Below are 23,010 nucleotides of genomic sequence, written 5' to 3' on the forward strand. Positions count from 1 at the left end.
TTTACTTTATGTCAAATTGTTGCAAATAATATGAAACGGAGGTAGTATAAAAGTTTTAATGACATATGTAACGGAGCACTGATATATAAAAAGGAGTAAAATTTATTGCAAAGCTTACGTGATTGAAATTTTGAAATTCGTGATTACTAGTGGCCAAACAATATTCCCAATTTTAATTTACTCCAACATGATTAATTAGAGATTATTATTTGAAGGTGAAAAATTCAAAATGGAGAGAACTAATGGTGATTATACTGTTACAAAATTTGTATGATAATGACGGGTTTTGCAAATATTGTAAGCGATTAAAATCTATAGAGTTTAAGTAGAGAAAGAGAGTGGAGAAAAGTGATAAAGGTAATGTTTTGAATTTTTGATGATTGTGCTAAAACTTTAGGTTTGAAAATATGTAGCAAATTAACTTTCAAGTAAACTTGTATGTTCTTAAGTGCATGTGTCCATAGTTGAAGCTTATATTATAGTGTGGATGGGAAATCTTATTTGGCAATTAGTCAATTTGATAATAATAAAACATACTATGTGATAATTGGGACATAATGTACAACATTTTCTTGTGTAGTTGATAATGTGTCAGACTGATTACAAAATGTTTAATAAGGAATTCTAAGTTGGTCAATTTCCAAAATGATACTTCTAATAAATTAGAAGGCTATTTTCTCAATTTTCATCAAAGCTCTTTAAATCTCTAATCTTCAATATTGTGCACCTTTTTTTCAACATTGATATCCTTCACAAGTTTGATATATGTATATAATTACATGTTACCAAATTTCACAACCAAGATGTTGTGTCCAACTCCAATAGAGGCATTTTGGAGGTGGAGATTCCCTTATCTTTTTCTCCCATTTCTATAGTGTCTAACCTACTAATCTGGACAGGGAGGATCTATGAGTGGTTTTGGGCCGATAGGGCCGGGCCGCCTTTCTCCTTATCAATCCATGAAGGAAAAAAAAATCTATTTACGTTTCCGCACACAAAGTGCTAATATCTTGATTTCTTATTCGATGCATTAACACATATACAAAGTATATTTTAATTATTAGTAATGATAATTAATTTATAACGTATTTTCTTTTAAAAGATAATCAATTCTCCAACAGCTTGCTTGGTTTATAGGTCGACATTACAATGTTATGCTCTTACTCCGTATAATCTTATAAGATCATGACGGTAAATTGGTTATGGTATATGCTACATTTCTCACAGTTTTTTTGATTCAGTATTTACAAGCCAAATAGTACTTGGGAGTAGAGAGGAGAGTAAGGGAATCCCTACCCCTAAGTAGACGAGTAAGGCCCCATTCTTTAGAGCTGCTCTGCTCAAATCAAATCTGCTCTGCTCTGCTTTGCTCAAAAGAAATCTGCTCTGCTCTGCTCTGCTCGGCTCTGCTCTACTTAATTTTCAAATAATGATTAATAATAACAACAATAATAATTAATATTCAATAATAATAATTAATATGTATTGATGATAATAATTTATTATTTTGAATAATTATAATAATTATTAATATTAAAAATAATTTTAATAATTAATAATAATAATAATAATTAATATTAATAATACTAATAAAATAATATTAATAATTAATAATTAATAATAATAATAATAATTAATAATTAATAAAAATAATAATTATAATAATAATAATAATTTTAATAATAATAATTTTAATAATTATTAATAATAATAGTTATTATTATTAATTTTAATAATTATTAATGATGATAATAATAATAATAAATATTATTATTATCAATATTAATAATAATAAATATTATTATTATTAATATTAATAATCATAATAATTATTAATAATAATTTTAATAATTAATAATAATAATTTTTAATAATTAATAATAATTTTAATAATAATAATAATAATAATAATAATAAAAACAACAACATTAATAATAATAACATTAATAATAGTATTAATAATAATGTTGAAATCTTCTCTGCTCGGCTCTGCTCTGCTCTGCTCGGCTATCCTGAAATCTGCTCTGCTTTGTTGATATTTAATCTGCCCTGCTCTGCCCAGAAGCTCAAAAGAACCGGGCCTAAGAATCTTACCAAGTGAGTCAACACGTTATTGGTTTGCCAATATTATAATTTGACCATTAATATCAATAATTATAATTACGTTAAAAAATTAAAGAGACTACATTTGCTAAATATTCTCACTGGTAAATAGAATCTAAGGGCAACTTAGATTAAATTTTGTCTGTATCATTTTTTTATACCTCCAAAAAAAAAACCACTCAAATATTTGATATATTACTAATTTATCAGTTTCATATTATTTACAACGATTAGATATTTTCTGTTAATACTTTATGTTAAATCGTTACAAATAATAGGAAAATTTGCAAAATTACAGCCATTTAAAGTTTTTATTTTGCAAATTGCAGCCATTTAAAAAAAAACTAGTGTATATCCTGGGCTACTACTTTAATTAGACCCTGTAATTATCAATTATATACATTTTTGTTACACAAAACGAGGTACATGTGTTATTTTTTTTTTTGCTAATTCTGAGCTCAAAATAGCCGATAAAACCTTAATCGAAGATTTTTTGAGATGTAAACCGATAAAAAAGTTAAATCAGGCTGCAATTTACAATTTATACGAACTTTGAACTGCAATTTACAATTTTTTTAAATGACTGCAATTTGTAAAATACGAAATTTAAATGGTTGTAATGTACAAATTTTACCAAATGATATAAAGCAGAAGCATTATTATGAATTCATAGGATATAAAAACCCCAATTAGTGAATTTTTCCTTGTGTTTTATTAAAGAGAACTAGAAATTACACAATAACTTCACATACAAGATACAATAAATTGACAATTGACGCGTAATAAAACAAAAATAATTAATTAATAGAACAACACAATCTTATTACGCCACACGTTACATACATGTCGGTCCCCCAATCCCTTTAAATACACCCCAAATCCCTAACCCTTTCAAATCACCTTATTCTCCTCTTTCCGAATCCTCTTTTCCCTTTTCCCATCTCTTTGATTCCTACAACATCATAATATTCCCCAATTTTTGTTCCATTTTCTCCATAAACCTTAACATTTAACATTCTGATTTCCCGTCCTTTTTTAATCGCAACGTATTCCCTTTAAAAATCATCGTTTATGCCCGCCGTCAGTTGATGATTCCATTTCACTACTTTACTCTAATTTTATTCCTTTTGAATACTCAATTTATTACCCCCATCTTCACCATGCCTGAAAAACGCAACTTCTCTTCACTTTCTCTCTCCTCCACAAATCAATCCCTACAACAACAATCTCCATTAATGGGTGTTTCATCAAATTCCAAGAAATTACGAAGACTTCCTCATGTTTTCAGCAAAGTGTTGGAATTACCCTTTGATTCCGATGCCGATGTCGTCGTTGAAGAACGACATGATTGTTTTAAGTTTACGGTTGAAGATGATGGTGGTATTGCTGGAGTTGGGTATAGTAGTGGCGTTAAAGCTCATGTTGTTGAGGTTCATCCTGGAATTACCAAAGTTGTGATTAGGAGTAGAGAGAATTTGTCTCGGCCGATCGTTGATGAGCTTGAGCTTGATGTGTGGCGGTTTCGGCTTCCGTCGTCTGCGCGCCCGGAGCTTGCTACCGCGGTATATGCTCGTGGGGGACTTGTTGTGATTGTGCCCAAGAATGGTTGGGGTGAGATGGATAGGAGGGATGGTGATGGTAAAGGTGGGTTTAAGGGTAACATGGGTAATCTTATTATTGTTCAATAATGTGCTAGTTATGGATTACGGAATTGTATTATGTACTCGGGTGTACCCAGAGAGGTGTAAGCTAATCGCTCTCACTTGCAAATGAAATGATCTAGGTCTATGTCATCTAAATTTTTTTTATGAAGTAGAAGCAGTGGCGGAGCCAGGATTTTCAACTTGGGGGGACAAAATGCTTAACTTACGAAAAGCTTACAAAAAATAAAAACAAAAAAAAAAACTCACACACAAATTGGTTAATACTTGTAGGAAATAAGAGGATGGCATTTAAAAGTGACTTGTAATGAGAACTCCAACGAGTATCCCCGGGCCTACTCAAACCAAGTTCTTGATTTAAACCCGATCCACTCACAATATCCCCAACATCCAAGGCTCGAGCAACTTCTTGAGCTTGATCTTGACGAATCATTTCTCTTCTCTTGCAAGAAACTCCAACCACATTCAACAAATTTCCAAGTATCTCGAAAAGCCAACCACAACTATCATTCTTTTTAGCAACGGCAACTAATGTTAGTTGAAGTTGATGAGCAAAACAATGTATATAGTAGGCACTTGGAGTATCATTCATAATCAAAGTCTTAAGGCCATTTATTTCACCCTTCATGTTGCTAGCTCCATCATACCCTTGCCCTCTTATCATAGATGGGCTCAATGAATGTTCAACAAGTAAAGACATGATTGCATCTTTAAGAGTTAAAGCGGTAGTATTAGCAACATGAACAATGCCTAAAAATCGCTCCATTACCTTTCCACTATCTCTATCAACAAAACGCAAAACAAGAGCTAGTTGTTCTTTTTGGGACACATCACTTGACTCATCGGCCAATATAGCAAAGTAATCATCACCAACTTCTTCTATTATGCACCTAGTTGTTTCTTTGGCACAACAGTTAATAATGTCCTTTTGAATAGGAGGGGAAGTCATTTGACAATTTTTAGGTGCATTTTCAAGAGTATGTATCCTTACTTCCTCAACCTTTTCTCCTAACCATTTCAAAAGCTCAAGGAAATTACCCCTATTATATGACTCCCCACTTTCATCATGTCCACGAAATGCCAAACCTTGCCCCAAAAGAAATCTTAAACAAGATAAAGATGCTTTCAAGCGGATAAAATATTCACTTTTAATCACATCACTTGCATTGTCAATCACATTCAAGATTGATTTCTTTTTTTCATCTCTTAAATTCACATATTTCTCATAAGCAAGATTATGAGCACTTTTAATTCCACCAACATGCTTCTCAAATCTTTCCGGTTTATTCCATGCCCTAAACCCTCCATCAACAAATGCATCACCCCCCGGTTTAATACCAACTTCATTCTTGAACAAGTAACATACAAAACAAAATGCAGCATCTTTTTCAATACTATATTCAAGCCAATCCCATTTGTTGAACCAATGAACACTAAAGCGACGCAAACCAGACACTTGTCTTGTAGGGAAGACATGAGTTTTTGGTTGGCAAGGTTTTTTAAGAATATAACCCCTCCTAACAGCATTTCGTTCATTTGCGGGGTAATCCATAATGTTTATTCTTTTTCCCGGATCATGAGGAAGAAGTTCAACATCATACACCAAATCTTCCTCTAATGGTACATTACTATTACTTGAACCACCCATTTCCATACTATTTTCTTGACTTTGAGGGGAGCTAAATGAAGGTGAGTTATTGGACTCATTTTCATTGGACTCATTTTCATTGAGTTTCGTTCTTTTAAACAAGAATTGTCGAAGATCGGGTTGTTTAGTTGCCTTTGATTTGTTTGAATTTGGTGAATCGTTTGACATTTCCTAATTAAATCGAAAATTATATATCAATTTCCACAAGACCACAATCCACATCATTACATAATAACAAAACCTAAGAGGCTAAGATTTTAAATTTCTAATTCAACTACACATTTCAATAATTTACAATAATTAATAAATTTAAATTCACATTTCACAAAAACAACCAAAAACTCTAACAGGGGAAACAATCAAACAAATATAAATCAATAATCATTTATCAATTCAAATTATTCAATAATCAATACCCACAAGGCCACAAATGACAAATTCACAATAAAAATATAAACAATTAAACATTTAAACAAGTAATAAAAATATGAAATTCAGAATTTCAGATTTACTGTAAATTTAAACAATTAAACATTTAAACAACAAAACAAGTAATCAATTATTCAATTAATCATACATTCATTGATTCATACCTCCATTGAAATGCATATGACGAACAGACGAAGTGTCGAAGTCACGCTGTCACGAAGACACGAAGTCACGATTCACGAAGGACGAAGGCTCAAGGGCTGAAGGGCGGCTGTTGAACCTCGTCACTGCTGCGAACTGCCGGCGAACGGTGGACGGCGTCACGGCGAGCCGGCTAGGCGATTGACGAACAGACGAAGTCACGAAGACACGAAGTCACGAAGGACGAAGGCTCAAGGGCGGCTGTTGAACCTCGTCACTGCTGCGAACTGCCGGCGAACGATGGACGGCGTCACGGCGAGCCGGCTAGGCGACCAGTGGCGGGGCGAATCGAAGAGAGAGAAATTGAAAATTGAAAAACTTAGGGTTTGGCTGGCTGGCAAATGTCGCAACGCAACAGAGCATGTAAATCTGTAATTGCATTTTTTTTTTTATTTTTTTTTTTTAAATTTTTTTTTTTTTTTTAAATTTTTTTTTTTTGAAAATGGGGGGACAAGTGTCCCCACATGTCCCCTTCTAGCTCCGCCCCTGAGTAGAAGGTAGAACTACGAAGTTTACATTCCTTCATTTTAATTGTATGTGTCTTAAATGAAGTTGAATATAGAACAACATTTTTCTTACTTTTTGCCCCTTCATATTTTTCCAACAGTTTTTCTCAAGGAAAGATACAATTACACAATTACTCCGTAATGAGGTTTAGATTTTACTGTAGAAGCAAATTAAAGTTGGTTAGTAAATTACTTACTAGTTAGTAACCGTAGTACATAAAAATAATGAGTGAACCTCGAACTTAATCTATATAATATTCGACTACCTTCCAAGGTTAGTATGCATTAGGAGTTTTCCTCCCAACGTGAAAGTTTTGTTTTTGAATAGATGGAGAGAGAAAAATAGGAATGCATTTGATGAGGGGATAGATAGAAAGAAACGACAACCTAAAAAGGAAAGAAAATCTTAGTTACAAATAATGTACAGCGGTTTCTTAAAATCCTAATGTTCTAAAAAGTTCCAAGGCTACTAAGAAAATAGGATAGGATAGTATAGTTCTAGATAATTTATGCACTACATTTAAGGAGAATACATGTTTGCTACCTTCCTGAGTCGTCTTCATCCAAACACACTGATGTTTTCGCAACAATGTCAAGGAGAATGTGTTTACTACAATTTCAAAAATAAATTTGTGTAATACATTGCATAACCTAATCAGTCTATAATCTTTAGCCAGACACAAAGTTGATTACCAATTGTTTATTTCCCTACATAATCAACAACATTTACACAAACAATATTAACTAATCCTGTGATGGAATGCATACAGCTACCTGGAAAATTGCATCAGTCCTAATCTCAATCTGAAAAGAAAATTTCTAACATACTTCTTACTCCCTATTATTAAAATCCTACCAGAAAGAAGGCAAAGCAATTTGATCTGTTCAAAGTTACTTCTCCTGGGTGTATAATTAAACAAATAAAAAAGAAATAAGAAGGCGGTACTTAGCTCTGAATAATACAGCAATTTTTAACACCAGAAATGATAAAAGATAATGATATGAAATGACGAGTACAAAAATGTACTAAAAGGTAGGTATATTCAAAGTAAAATAAGGTTAAACTGATGTTGTCGACAAATTTCCCTACAGTTTCATAAGAAAAGTCTGAAATGAAAATCTTACAACATAATCAGGTCCTAGGCAAAGCCGCAAAGACAGCCTACTGACAAGAAATAATTAAACATTCCACCAAAAAAAAAAAAACTCAGACCATCCCAAAGATTACCCACTGTGACAAGTAACTCGTTATGAGCCATTAATGTACGTCAACTGACTACAGAAGTGGCTAATCTTTTTAATACGGAGGGAGTAGTAATGATGAAAAAGCATCAAGAAACAAGCACAAAAGTACATGTGACTGATGTGTGTATACAAACACAAAAGAAGGGTATAAAAGAAGAAGGTAGTTTCAAAGGCAGATGTGACGTTTGTTTAATCATCCAAAATTTTTTCAACAGCTATATGAACAAAGTCCTTCGAGTAGGAACTCATTGGTGGTATCTCACCTTCTTCCTGGGATTGAAGAACAGAAAAAGAAGAGATGACAATTGAAGTTGGTGTGAATGCAGGTATCAGTCTTTGCGATCCAGATCAAAGTGTTCTTTTAGAATTTCTTTGGGAGTCTTTCCAAATCCATTGGCAACCTTTTCCATATCTCTGAGTTTGCTGAGCTCATGTTTAATATGCTCTTCTCTGGCTGCAATAGATCCGAGCAAGGCATCACGGTCCTTTGATGGTGAAGGTCGTAATAGTTCTAGCTTATCCTTGTAAACTTGTTGATAGAGGCTAAAAAGGTGATCTTTTTGAGCATGAAGCCTATCATGAGCAATACTAAATTCATAGTCTTGCGACCTTTTAAGTTCCTGAAGAACTTGAGTAATTTCCTCCTCCAATTTCAGATACCCATTTTGATACAAAAGATCATCTTCACCTAGGTCTGTGCATGCAGAGTTTGAATGATCCAGACCATCCAGTTGTCCTGCTCCTGCAATTGGAAAAGGAAAGATATCTCTATTTAACAGAAAAGGTATTTCACTGTCAACTTCTTTGAGCTCTGACAACTCACCATTCTCGTCATAGGAGCTGAAATGATAATGAATTTGAGATATAGATTCACCTGTGGGAATAGGTAAAATGTCCACTTCCACTTTCCAGACATCTTCCATATCATTCCCAACTTTTAGCTGTTGTCAGAACAGTGTAGTCAGCTAAAGCAGCAACTTGCAAGTCAAAAGAGAAACGAAAACATCCCCCCCACCCCCCCCCCAAAAAAAAAAACAAATTAAAAATAAGAAGTTTCCCGACAAATAATACTCGCCTTTTGCAAAATGGATTCGATACGATTCAGCAGTTTTTGTGAACCCTTTTTCTGTGATCCTCGCAAAACACAGGCACCAACACTTAATATCTTGTCAATCTCATCCTGAGATTCAATAGATTCACATGTCTTCAAAAGTCCTGTGATATGCTTAGTCAAATCAGTCCGTGTATCACAACGCCGACAATAGTATTCAGTGTCTAGCCCGACACTTCCTCCAACTGTCCCAGCCATATACGATCTGAGAGCACAGTTAATATGAGCCGCATGACCACATATTATACCATCACTTACTGTTGCCTCACATCTGATAAAATTGTAGCCACCAGAGGCTATATCTATGGTTTTGCAACATAGTATACAACAACACTCCCGACAAAAACTAGGTTCACTGCAGCAAATTTCACAAGATTGCGTAGCTGCAGGAGACATCTGATCTTCCAGAAGACTAGAACAAAAACTGTTACCAGCCTTACAACCCACAGCACCAGGAGGCAAATTAGAGGGAGACTGCGCTGCCATCTCTTCAGATGATATGCGGAAAGAACCATGTTCATCTTCAAAACAAAAATCAACACAATGTTAAACAATGAACAGAAATTAACTTTTATAGCCCAAAAGTTAAAATGCTTCAGAAATTTAGAATGTGCACTGTCTACAAAACCAAGCCAAAGTACAGAATCCTTAATTTTAAAAAGTACTATAACAAGTTTATGATTCATATCTACATCATAATTCAAACATCAAATCAACTACCCGGACATCATATTTACTACCTAGAATACCATAAATGGGGTATATGGATCATAAATCAAATCTTGAACTCATATCAGACAATTTAAGAAATTTTAGAGTTGAAATGAAGATATCTCGAAAGGCTCTCCATCTGTTTCAAGATGCAAGAAGCTGATGTTTCTATTGTGTTTTAGAGTTTCTACAGAAAGGAGTCTTATCTTTCGAAATCCTTCTATGTGAACTTTGGCATTAAGTCTTTAGTTGATTTAAATGTACTTGATATGTTTATATATTTTGGTGAGCAAAGATACTTCTCTTTATCTCCCATGCTGGGAAGTTGCATATTAGTTGCAACAACAATACTTTTGGCAATGGTCCCTCTTTATCAGAGTTATCACATGGGACTAGCTTTTTATCTCTCTTCTTTCGAAAAAGAAATTTTGAAACCTTGTATGTTTCAATTATAAAACATGAAGTTTCAGTTTTGAAGAATCCCCAAAATCTAATGTTAAGAGTCGTGTGTGGGGCACGAGGAAATCAAATTAAACGCTACCATTCCAACATCGGGAAAATCACTGATGCAAAGGTAGCGTTAGCATAAGGTGAGTGTGCAGTAAAAATGGAGTGACATTAAATAGATATGACTACAATACGATAATGAGTGAGCTGCATATTGATGGTGACTTATAATAGAGATGGGGAGACTTTTAAAGAATATGGAGATCCATTTTATTGTATATCCCATTCTTACAAGCCTATATTTAAATATCAAGAGAAGTTATCATAATGTTTTAATGTTCTCTTCTTCAACGATGAAGATATATGTCCTTTAAAGGCACACTAATGAGTAATGATATATAACACCTTTATCGAAACAGTAAATACCTCTAAACTGGAGCTCCAGAAGCTAGTTAAACTCTCATACTGCATGAGATCTGAATATATATGATCACTATTCTTACCATTAAAGACACTGGCAGAATTCAGCCTCCAGCACAAAATGTTCAGCTATGAAAGTGAATCTATTGCTAGCTCTTAATTAATTTGTGTACTATTATGAAAGATACACCTTTGGTCATTGAAAACAATTTGAACATGCAACAATCAAATTAATGCCAGCCACAGTTTAAACCAACCTATATCTCAAAATTATGAAGTTAAAGAGGAATCCAGATATGTCAAATTTATTTCAAGGACGTGTACAAACTAAAGCTCAAAACATTATCCTATCAACTAGCATATTGATGACTGAATCAAGCTTAACATGATAGCACTGAAAGATCAGTGCAAAAGACAGAACACAATTGAAGATTTTGAGTTTTGAAACATCATCAACACTCCTCTCCAACACATTTGATCAACTGTCCAATTTTCTTTATAGGGTATCCACTTATTCAAACCAAGAATGTCTTAAATAATGAAACTTCAAAGCAAATTGTAAGAATATATATATATATATATATATATATATATATATATATATATATATATATATATATATATAAATATATATATTTGGCAAGTAATAGCATGGCAATACAGAGCAGCCTACAGAACTCAAGGCAAAATAAGTTCTGAAACGTTTAAAATGCTACTCGGTTCAATTCAAAAAAAGTTCGAACTGAATTATTCAAATAAGTAGACAAAACAAGTCCTGATAAGTTCAAATAAGCCAACATAAGTTGAACAAAACACACCTTAAAAGATAGGGGTATGTTCTATTCAACTTATTTTGACTTATTTAGACTTACATGAGCTTATTTGACTTATTTAGACTTAGCTAAACTCCTTTTTGAATGGGAAGAACTAATTTTAACTTTCTGAATTCAATTAGAGCTTATTTTGACAATTCAGGATTTATTGGAATCCATTGTAGTTGTGAATTACGTAGTAGCTTATAACATCCACTTTTTTTTTGGCTGTTCCATTTTGACTTGGCACAATTACACACACACACAACTTTGACCTTTAATATCTTTGATTGTGTGATCATAAAAATTATATATATTGAAAATATATATATTAATACGAATTTAACAAGAGCCAACATAGCTATGTTTTACATTATGTATAATTAGCAAATGATGGCCAAAGTGAAGCAGGTGAATAGTGTCGGAAGCCAAAATGGAACAACTAATTAAGGAATATAGCTTCTCACATCGTATAAGAACTTAATTTCTTATCTGAATTTATTTGATCTTTAACCAATCTAAATTATTTGAACTCATTTAATTTTATTCCAGATATTATAGACTTATAGTCTCTCTCCTTTAAATTAATTGCCAAGTATTTCTAAAATTATGGGGACCGTGTTCACACGGATGTGTTCCAACTTCCAACTCAGGGCTTACAATCGGACTAGTACAAATTTACAATTACCCGTCAGATTTCCGTAGCAATACTAATAGGATTCAAACTAGAATGCAATAGAGGGGGTCAGAGCCGTCTGACTACTTCCACAAAGATAAAGACATAGCCTACTTCACAATAGATAAGTAGTACTCGTATAAAGTAGGGATAGTAAGACATTTAATACAGCCTATTGTACTCTTTCGACATTATTAAAATGGAACATAGTTGAAATACTGATATCAACAACACAAAATCAGTAGGTGTTGCATATAGTTAAAAATATAATTAGGCATCAAGGGAGATAATTGTTTCTAACAGTAGACCTAGGAATTTTTCACCACTTCATCAAAAAGTGGTAGTATATGATCAAATTTACATTTTAAAAGAAGCTTGTAAGTTTTAAAATACCCTTTTTGGACTTCAATAAATAAACACCGGCAACATTACCATATATGCACATGCTTTCTCTCTACCTCTCTCCTCATCACATGGGTCCTTATCTTTATTTCTCTCTATCTCTCATCTTAAATTCCGTGTCTTCCCCTTGTTGCAATATTAGGGGAACGGAGGAATTAATTGTTTAAGATTCTAAAGAGTAACTCAAATACTCAATAAACAAATAATTGCTTAAAAAGCAAGTATAACAATAAAAAAAAACTCAAACAAGTCTCTTCTTATAATTTCTTTTCAAAAACTCTACTAGGGAGTATATAATAACAAGAACTAATGCTTTCATCACATCAGCCATACTAAGTTATATTAATGAGACGATGAGTAAAATTGTACCACCAAAGACAGCATAGATGAATCCTATCAAGCTAGCATTTAGTACACAACATCCTTGGATGAAGATCGACTTACTGCTTGTTTGATTGACATAAAAAGGTCTGAGAAGTGGAAAGCTTGGGAAGTTTGGTTGACAAAAAATATAGGAAGTGCGCTAGAAGTTCAGTATACCACAAAGTACAGGAACTTGTTCCCCTAGACACCCCTTAGGTAAGTGGAAGTTCCTATTTACTTCCCATGATCAACCAAACAGTTTTGGCACTTGCTAAGAAATGGAAATACTTGGACACACACTTTTACTACTTCCTACATTCAACCAAATGACCACCTAGTATCTGCTACCGAAACCAAGTAGCAATAATCTGAAATTATTATTTGCATGCTCACCAAAGAAATAGGTTAAAAATTAAACCCTAAGAGAACCGTAGAAAAGGAGCATATAACAAAAAATGGTACACATCTAGGTAAAAGAACATATATGTGATTGGCTAAAAGAATATTAATACCAATTCCAAGTGCTCATTTACTGAGATAAAATGCTGACCTTTCAACAAGTATGCCTGATTTGAAGGAATCTTCCAACTAAAAGACGAAAAGAAAGCATTGACATTAGAACCAGGGAACCTTGCTCGAACATATTGTTCGACTGAAAGCTTGCTTGCGAAACCATCCCTCTTGCGCCTAGATTTCTGGAAACGCAAAGGAAGATACAAGTATCTGTCAAGATAATATCCAGAAGCAGCTACTCTTTTGCCAACCCTCCAACCCCATATATCACCAGGGCTTGGCCAGTTTACAGGGGCATATGGAAGACCCTCTCCGCCTTCCTGTGGCAATACCGGCCAAAGAAGCAAACCATTTTCCCTTATCTCAGTCATACACCCATTGCTAGCGTCAGCAATATCAACATCCATCAACTCCTCTCCATGTCCCGAGGCATCTTCTTTTTCACAAGTCATCTTGATACTGTGATTGATACTTTACCTAATTCTACAAGAATCTAAGTTAATTTTAAAGCATCAAATAATATATTCACAGGAGCACAACTTAAATATGAAAGTGTATGGTGAGAGACAAAGTACATAACCCTGTTAAAATGACAGGGACAAGTGACTTAAAGAGGATTTATCAGAGTAAAGAAAAAAATTATCTTTGCTCACTTTCTCATTCAATTCCATATCATAATAAAATCGATGAATGATATTCTCAGTTCAACCAATAGGAGCCTAAATCAGTATACTATATTACTTGGACTCTTCATTACACCTCAAGCATTGTGTCAGACTCTCGAAAATCGGACGTGAATAGGACACTTAGACACTTCATTTTAGTTCAAGATCATGGAAAGGTTTTACAAAATAGTCATAGTCGAGTTAGACATTTGGACATGAACCCGTGTCAGATACTTAAATTCAGCGCTTAGTTTTACTTAAAAGATCAAACTTAAAATCATAAACCAATGGGGATGCAAATACCAAAACAAAAAAAAACAAAAAAAAACACCCATTAAACCATTCAAATCAGTCATTTATTATTCATCTTCAAAATCCTAGCACATAACTCGCATTGTTTTAATATTGAGTAAATACTATCATTTACAATAATGTTCACTTATTAAATAAAATGATAGAAAATCTGTTTTGACGAGATGATTGTAAATCAAGGAAATTAATACTTCGTAAAACATTTTACATTAGCAATCAAATGTGACTCAATTATCAAATTAGGGTAAATAAATCACATAAAACTCTTCTACATTGAGAATATCAACATAATTGCACATGAATAGCAACAAAATCACAGTTTATAATCGTTCACAACTTGAGTAATTATAATCAATAGTCCACCTTAGAAGAACCCTAAATTGACAGTAAAATTAGGTTGAAACTAAATCCTAGATTGAGAAATTGGGATTCAATGAACAAAAAGAGAATTATTTTTTTTACCTCAGAAGCTGTTTCGATGAAGAGAAAGCTCGGAAGCTGCTTCAATGGAGGAGAGAGAGATCGACAGAAAGGACTGCAACGTTAAAGTCGAAAGCTTACATTACAAAACAGAAAATAAATAAAAATTGATGACACGTATATTAAGTTAATGCCAAATGGCACATACTCCGAATTTGGTACAATAATATTAACAGTCAGAATTTATTTTCATTTTCAGTTTTGCTTCACTGATAAGTAAATTACAAGCTGAAAATGGGGAGCTTCCCCCAGTTAAGGTTAATTGTTAAGCGTATATGGTTATTTGAAAAACGAGTTAAATACCCAAAGGTGAAAAAAAACTAAAAAATAATACGAAGTAATAAATAAAAAATAGGCTCCTTTAACTCTTACTATGTCCGATCAACAAAAAAAATAAAAAAATAAAAAATAAAAAAAATAAAAATTCTTACTACGTATATTTCAACATCCATCTAAACATTTTTCCAACTTAGGGCCCACCTTCTCTCCTCTATTTCCATGATTTTTCCTATTATATTAATGTATCTCTACTTTAACCTTTTTCACTAAATTCTTTCGTTTAACCTCTTAATCTCCTTGTCAATTCGTTTAACCTCCCTTACATAGAACTTAATTATTAGGGTGTCAATTCATTGAACTTATCTCTCTTTGCTTCCTCTCTCATCTTAACTTCAATTTTGATTTTTCAACATTTAAAAATCCAGGTCTTAAAATCTAGATATTCTCACAAATTAATACAAATTTCAACCATTGATGTATGCATTATGTGCAAGTAAGTATATCTTTAATTTTGCACAAATACCCAGATGATTACATTAGTAGATCCATAATAATCAGCAGCAAAATAATGTTATAGACTTTGGAAATTAAAAACAACCAATTTAATTTAGAGAACAAAAGAAATCCTTGACGGAAATATTAAAAGTGCAAGAGATAGTAAAGGAGAGAGATCGATAAGAGAGAAAAAAACAGGGAAAAAAAGCTAGCTTGACGAAGGGGGTATAAGAGAGAAGGAGCCCTAACATTGTCAATCAAATAATGATTAACCATTCATATAAAAATCTAACAGATATGATTAAGTTGCAACTTTTGTTCAACTTTAAGATATTTTCAATTTCATTTACATGAACTCTAATTTCCCTACCACTCAAATTACCTCATACAACAATTTAAGCATTAAATGAACAATAAATTCACTACATATTAAATAACAATTAACATAATAATTGTACAATGTGATTTGGGCATGAAATGAAAAAAAAAAAGGTTGTTCTACAAATGCCTAACTATTTTGTTGAATTGTTGCAATTTTTTGGAGAATTTGGAAGAACGTTGCTTTATAAAATGAGGGGAGGACAAAAAAATCGATGGGACATATTTATAAAAGGAGCAAATTAGCCGTCATGTGGCCCCAAGTCAAAAAAAAAAAAATTGTCAGACTCAGACAAACGGTACTTTTTTTTTAATTTTTAATTTTTAATTTTTTTTAAAAAAGGTGGACAAATAAAATAAAAAATAATAAAAAAAAAAAGCGGTGTTTTTAGGGGTGGTAAAACACACATTTTCCTAAAAACAATCATGGTGTGTTGAATATAGATTAGTGCATATAACAGCACATCTTTGCTAGCGTTTAAAAGAAAGGATGAAGACGCTTTTGGGACATTCCTGCTTTCCGGCTTTATTTACTGTTACACTTTCTTAAACTACCAATTCGGGAGTATCAGTCTGAGAAGTATGTTCTTATCATACGATATTCTAATTAGAGCTTGTAGGAATGAGAAAAGAAGCATGAAATGCCAAGTTTTGTCGCCTCATTGTACTAGAGGCCCTTCTCACCGAAGTCATGATATTTTATGTAATTTTTACTTTTGTTAAAAATAAAAACAAATTAAAATTAAAAAAAAAACTTAGTTCTCAAAAATTCTTTTTTTTTGTCGTGAATCCCCATCATAAATTTTACATGTCCCAAATTTAAGAATAATGTTATATTTCGGTCATTTGATATTAATAGCAAAGTTGTAATTTTACACCATTCACCTCCTAAAGTAAATATTGTCATGTGAGATATTCATATCAGTCATGATATATGCTTTGCAATTTATATAAGAAAAATTTTAAACCTTTTTTACAAAGAGATAATTAAAGATATTTTTTATAAAATATTATTAAAGATATTAATGATTTTATAATTTAAAAAAATCAAGAAATAATCGATTAATAAGATAATAGAATATTAAACAAATTTAAAAACTTAGAGTCACATAAGTAATATCTAAGGAATCGTTTGATTGTCTCTCCAACAACCTTGTATTTTCCAATGATATAAGCGGAATATGTTCCACATTGCAAGATATGTTTAACGATCGTAGTTTTTTATAAAGGAAATTTTTATTTGATTCAAATTATGTATTTGTTAAATTCGATTATCGTTGTAAATTTTGTAAGACTTTTTATTAATAAATTTGTTTTACTATTAAAAAAAGTAATAAAATAATGGTGAAAAAAAAATTGTTTTTCGAGATTTATATATAATTTTTTTGATTTTCTAGGTAAAAAATTAATTTGATTATAAAGAATTGATAAATTATGTATAACACGTCTAACTTATCTTTTGGTATAAATTTTTTTTTTGTCTAAACATTATCTTTCCTCTCATCTTCACAAAACAAAAATCAAATTATAAAAATGTTTTCCCCAAATATTAACTAAGATAAATTTTTCACAATTTACACCTGCTTTATATTAGTTATTGGATAAATTGATGAACTACTCTGTATTATTCAAGGCGATCCTCGTCACAATACAAAAATACCTTTAGTTACTACTTAAATCCTTTAAGCCCCATGTAGATCTTAAATTCCAAGTATACTAACCCTAAAAATCAATACCTTACGCAAAAAATATAGTAATAATTATGATTAATAATCATTGCTTAACAATAATGTTGAAAGATTAAAAATTTATCAATATTAATTAACATTAAAAAAAAAAAAAGAGGTTCTTAAGAGATGCGAGCTTACCAAAAGGAGACGAATGGCGACAACAATGGGATGATGGAAAGAGAGAGATATGAGAAGTAATTTTAATTAAAGTGAGGAAAATTATTGTATGGGAAGAGTAATTTAATATATAGGTGAGGTGAAACTAAAAACTCTTCTCATAAAAGAGGATGGATTATAAGGGTGAATAAGTGTGCTATACTTTATTCCATGTAATGAGATTTATATATACACATATACTAGAGTTTGGGTTTGTGAACAATAAACCCTAAATCTAGAATATTCTAATAAAATACAAGGGATAAATTGGACATTATCAAATCATAATAAGATATTTTCAGTAGAATATTTGCATTTAATATAATTGGTTACCAATAAATTTTAAAATATATTTTCCATTCCTAATATCTGCTAATAAAAACTATATCCTTATCCTATCCTTCCTTTATACTTAATTAATTAAAAGATTTTATCAAATATTTCCTTAATTATAATATTTTTTTTTCTTTTTTTAAATCATGATATGTTGTATTATATTACTTTATTTTTCCACTTATCATATCTTGTAATTTGGATGTTTACAAATATAAGATTCTTCTTGAATAAAAAAGTGATCTTTAGTATAGTTATATAGAGTAGGATTTTATTAAATACGCTTTCATTTTATGAAATGTTACGCCAATTTACAATTGAATTATATTTTGTTTAAGTTGATTTTTCCCTAGGGTAAAAATAAATAAGGAGTTAATAGTTATATAATTATTAAAAAAATGTTTCAAGTTATAAATGCTTAACTTAATATTTGTTTCCTATTGACTAATCAAATTAAAGTATCATTATGAATAATTCCTTCAGAATATTTTTATTTTTAATTTTTTTTCATTTTTCTATATTGGGATAATAGAATGATTTGTTTCTTAAATTAATTAATGGATATTAGTTATTAAATATTAAAATATATTTTCCATTCCTAATATCTGCTAATAAAAACTATATCCTTATCCTATCCTTCCTTTATACTTAATTAATTAAAAGATTTTATCAAATATTTCCTTAATTATAATATTTTTTTTTCTTTTTTTAAATCATGATATGTTGTATTATATTACTTTATTTTTCCACTTATCATATCTTGTAATTTGGATGTTTACAAATATAAGATTCTTCTTGAATAAAAAAGTGATCTTTAGTATAGTTATATAGAGTAGGATTTTATTAAATACGCTTTCATTTTATGAAATGTTACGCCAATTTACAATTGAATTATATTTTGTTTAAGTTGATTTTTCCCTAGGGTAAAAATAAATAAGGAGTTAATAGTTATATAATTATTAAAAAAATGTTTCAAGTTATAAATGCTTAACTTAATATTTGTTTCCTATTGACTAATCAAATTAAAGTATCATTATGAATAATTCCTTCAGAATATTTTTATTTTTAATTTTTTTTCATTTTTCTATATTGGGATAATAGAATGATTTGTTTCTTAAATTAATTAATGGATATTAGTTATTAAATATTAAAATATATTTTCCATTCCTAATATCTGCTAATAAAAACTATATCCTTATCCTATCCTTCCTTTATACTTAATTAATTAAAAGATTTTATCAAATATTTCCTTAATTATAATATTTTTTTTTCTTTTTTTAAATCATGATATGTTGTATTATATTACTTTATTTTTCCACTTATCATATCTTGTAATTTGGATGTTTACAAATATAAGATTCTTCTTGAATAAAAAAGTGATCTTTAGTATAGTTATATAGAGTAGGATTTTATTAAATACGCTTTCATTTTATGAAATGTTACGCCAATTTACAATTGAATTATATTTTGTTTAAGTTGATTTTTCCCTAGGGTAAAAATAAATAAGGAGTTAATAGTTATATAATTATTAAAAAAATGTTTCAAGTTATAAATGCTTAACTTAATATTTGTTTCCTATTGACTAATCAAATTAAAGTATCATTATGAATAATTCCTTCAGAATATTTTTATTTTTAATTTTTTTTCATTTTTCTATATTGGGATAATAGAATGATTTGTTTCTTAAATTAATTAATGGATATTAGTTATTAAATATTAAAATATATTTTCCATTCCTAATATCTGCTAATAAAAACTATATCCTTATCCTATCCTTCCTTTATACTTAATTAATTAAAAGATTTTATCAAATATTTCCTTAATTATAATATTTTTTTTTCTTTTTTTAAATCATGATATGTTGTATTATATTACTTTATTTTTCCACTTATCATATCTTGTAATTTGGATGTTTACAAATATAAGATTCTTCTTGAATAAAAAAGTGATCTTTAGTATAGTTATATAGAGTAGGATTTTATTAAATACGCTTTCATTTTATGAAATGTTACGCCAATTTACAATTGAATTATATTTTGTTTAAGTTGATTTTTCCCTAGGGTAAAAATAAATAAGGAGTTAATAGTTATATAATTATTAAAAAAATGTTTCAAGTTATAAATGCTTAACTTAATATTTGTTTCCTATTGACTAATCAAATTAAAGTATCATTATGAATAATTCCTTCAGAATATTTTTATTTTTAATTTTTTTTCATTTTTCTATATTGGGATAATAGAATGATTTGTTTCTTAAATTAATTAATGGATATTAGTTATTAAATATTAAAATATATTTTCCATTCCTAATATCTGCTAATAAAAACTATATCCTTATCCTATCCTTCCTTTATACTTAATTAATTAAAAGATTTTATCAAATATTTCCTTAATTATAATATTTTTTTTTCTTTTTTTAAATCATGATATGTTGTATTATATTACTTTATTTTTCCACTTATCATATCTTGTAATTTGGATGTTTACAAATATAAGATTCTTCTTGAATAAAAAAGTGATCTTTAGTATAGTTATATAGAGTAGGATTTTATTAAATACGCTTTCATTTTATGAAATGTTACGCCAATTTACAATTGAATTATATTTTGTTTAAGTTGATTTTTCCCTAGGGTAAAAATAAATAAGGAGTTAATAGTTATATAATTATTAAAAAAATGTTTCAAGTTATAAATGCTTAACTTAATATTTGTTTCCTATTGACTAATCAAATTAAAGTATCATTATGAATAATTCCTTCAGAATATTTTTATTTTTAATTTTTTTTCATTTTTCTATATTGGGATAATAGAATGATTTGTTTCTTAAATTAATTAATGGATATTAGTTATTAAATATTAAAATATATTTTCCATTCCTAATATCTGCTAATAAAAACTATATCCTTATCCTATCCTTCCTTTATACTTAATTAATTAAAAGATTTTATCAAATATTTCCTTAATTATAATATTTTTTTTTCTTTTTTTAAATCATGATATGTTGTATTATATTACTTTATTTTTCCACTTATCATATCTTGTAATTTGGATGTTTACAAATATAAGATTCTTCTTGAATAAAAAAGTGATCTTTAGTATAGTTATATAGAGTAGGATTTTATTAAATACGCTTTCATTTTATGAAATGTTACGCCAATTTACAATTGAATTATATTTTGTTTAAGTTGATTTTTCCCTAGGGTAAAAATAAATAAGGAGTTAATAGTTATATAATTATTAAAAAAATGTTTCAAGTTATAAATGCTTAACTTAATATTTGTTTCCTATTGACTAATCAAATTAAAGTATCATTATGAATAATTCCTTCAGAATATTTTTATTTTTAATTTTTTTTCATTTTTCTATATTGGGATAATAGAATGATTTGTTTCTTAAATTAATTAATGGATATTAGTTATTAAATATTAAAATATATTTTCCATTCCTAATATCTGCTAATAAAAACTATATCCTTATCCTATCCTTCCTTTATACTTAATTAATTAAAAGATTTTATCAAATATTTCCTTAATTATAATATTTTTTTTCTTTTTTTAAATCATGATATGTTGTATTATATTACTTTATTTTTCCACTTATCATATCTTGTAATTTGGATGTTTACAAATATAAGATTCTTCTTGAATAAAAAAGTGATCTTTAGTATAGTTATATAGAGTAGGATTTTATTAAATACGCTTTCATTTTATGAAATGTTACGCCAATTTACAATTGAATTATATTTTGTTTAAGTTGATTTTTCCCTAGGGTAAAAATAAATAAGGAGTTAATAGTTATATAATTATTAAAAAAATGTTTCAAGTTATAAATGCTTAACTTAATATTTGTTTCCTATTGACTAATCAAATTAAAGTATCATTATGAATAATTCCTTCAGAATATTTTTATTTTTAATTTTTTTTCATTTTTCTATATTGGGATAATAGAATGATTTGTTTCTTAAATTAATTTATGGATATTAGTTATTAAATATTAAAATATATTTTCCATTCCTAATATCTGCTAATAAAAACTATATCCTTATCCTATCCTTCCTTTATACTTAATTAATTAAAAGATTTTATCAAATATTTCCTTAATTATAATATTTTTTTTTCTTTTTTTAAATCATGATATGTTGTATTATATTACTTTATTTTTCCACTTATCATATCTTGTAATTTGGATGTTTACAAATATAAGATTCTTCTTGAATAAAAAAGTGATCTTTAGTATAGTTATATAGAGTAGGATTTTATTAAATACGCTTTCATTTTATGAAATGTTACGCCAATTTACAATTGAATTATATTTTGTTTAAGTTGATTTTTCCCTAGGGTAAAAATAAATAAGGAGTTAATAGTTATATAATTATTAAAAAAATGTTTCAAGTTATAAATGCTTAACTTAATATTTGTTTCCTATTGACTAATCAAATTAAAGTATCATTATGAATAATTCCTTCAGAATATTTTTATTTTTAATTTTTTTTCATTTTTCTATATTGGGATAATAGAATGATTTGTTTCTTAAATTAATTAATGGATATTAGTTTTTAGAATGTTATAACGGATATAAGAAAGAACAAATATTAAATGTAAATTAACAAGAAAAATACACGTGGTTCACCAACAACGCGTTGGCTACGTCGTCTACAAGCAGGCGAGAGTAATAGTTATATTGCTTTTCAGGAAAACAGAATACAGATTCAGAATAGATTTGAGACCAATTACTGAAAAGTGAAAACAGATTTATTTTCTCTCGGATTTCTCTTGTTTTGTACTCCCTCCATATTTAAATAAATGAAACATTTTGACTTTTTACACTATTCATCTAAATCGCTTTGACTAACGCTTGAGATTTATTATACATAAGAATAAATATAGTATTGTGAGTACTTGTTGGAATCATCTCAATGAATTTCAATTGTTATAAG

The 23,010-nt window shown here is 29.4% G+C and overlaps 3 protein-coding genes across 5 annotated transcripts; 1 reads left to right on the plus strand and 2 right to left on the minus strand.

Moving 5' to 3' along the window:
- Positions 1-2,846: 2,846 nt before the first annotated feature.
- On the plus strand, positions 2,847-3,983 carry LOC110727912. Its single transcript, XM_021907508.1, has one exon. The coding sequence runs from the start codon at positions 3,192-3,194 to the stop codon at positions 3,789-3,791; it is 600 nt and encodes a 199-aa protein (XP_021763200.1). The 5' UTR covers positions 2,847-3,191; the 3' UTR covers positions 3,792-3,983.
- LOC110727636 (zinc finger MYM-type protein 1-like) lies at positions 3,970-5,412 on the minus strand. The gene has a single exon (XM_021907213.1). It carries the CDS (start codon positions 5,410-5,412, stop codon positions 3,970-3,972), a length of 1,443 nt encoding a protein of 480 aa, XP_021762905.1.
- Positions 5,413-7,562: 2,150 nt separating this feature from the next.
- Positions 7,563-17,896, minus strand: LOC110727911. 3 transcript variants are annotated; one of them, XM_021907505.1, is made up of 6 exons: positions 17,726-17,896; positions 14,688-14,760; positions 13,286-13,731; positions 8,869-9,425; positions 8,617-8,734; positions 7,563-8,535 (listed from the first exon to the last, which is right to left on the minus strand). In XM_021907505.1, exons 3-6 carry the CDS (start codon positions 13,698-13,700, stop codon positions 8,123-8,125), a joined length of 1,503 nt encoding a protein of 500 aa, XP_021763197.1. In that variant the 5' UTR covers positions 13,701-13,731; positions 14,688-14,760; positions 17,726-17,896; the 3' UTR covers positions 7,563-8,122. The 3 variants fall into 3 exon arrangements, with proteins under 3 accessions (XP_021763197.1, XP_021763196.1, XP_021763199.1); XM_021907504.1 differs by lacking the exon at positions 17,726-17,896 and having other exon boundaries at positions 14,688-15,333; XM_021907507.1 differs by lacking the exon at positions 17,726-17,896 and having other exon boundaries at positions 8,668-8,734; positions 14,688-15,332.
- Positions 17,897-23,010: the final 5,114 nt, after the last annotated feature.

Source organism: Chenopodium quinoa, unplaced genomic scaffold, assembly GCF_001683475.1.
Source record: "Chenopodium quinoa cultivar QQ74 unplaced genomic scaffold, ASM168347v1, whole genome shotgun sequence".
In the NCBI taxonomy this organism is placed as follows: Eukaryota; Viridiplantae; Streptophyta; class Magnoliopsida; order Caryophyllales; family Amaranthaceae; genus Chenopodium; species Chenopodium quinoa.

Bases quoted from the DNA above. Each gene is read 5' to 3' on its own strand.
- LOC110727912 (XM_021907508.1), top strand. From the start codon at position 3,192: ATGATTCCATTTCACTACTTTACTCTAATTTTATTCCTTTTGAATACT.
- LOC110727636 (XM_021907213.1), bottom strand. From the start codon at position 5,412: ATGGGTGGTTCAAGTAATAGTAATGTACCATTAGAGGAAGATTTGGTG.
- LOC110727911 (XM_021907505.1), bottom strand. From the start codon at position 13,700: ATGACTTGTGAAAAAGAAGATGCCTCGGGACATGGAGAGGAGTTGATG. The intron at 9,426-13,285 runs GTCAGCATTTTA...TTTGTTTTGAAG, and splicing joins TCAGGCATACTTGTTGAAAG to ATGAACATGGTTCTTTCCGC. The intron at 8,536-8,616 runs GTGAGTTGTCAG...TTCCAATTGCAG, and splicing joins CAGCTCCTATGACGAGAATG to GAGCAGGACAACTGGATGGT.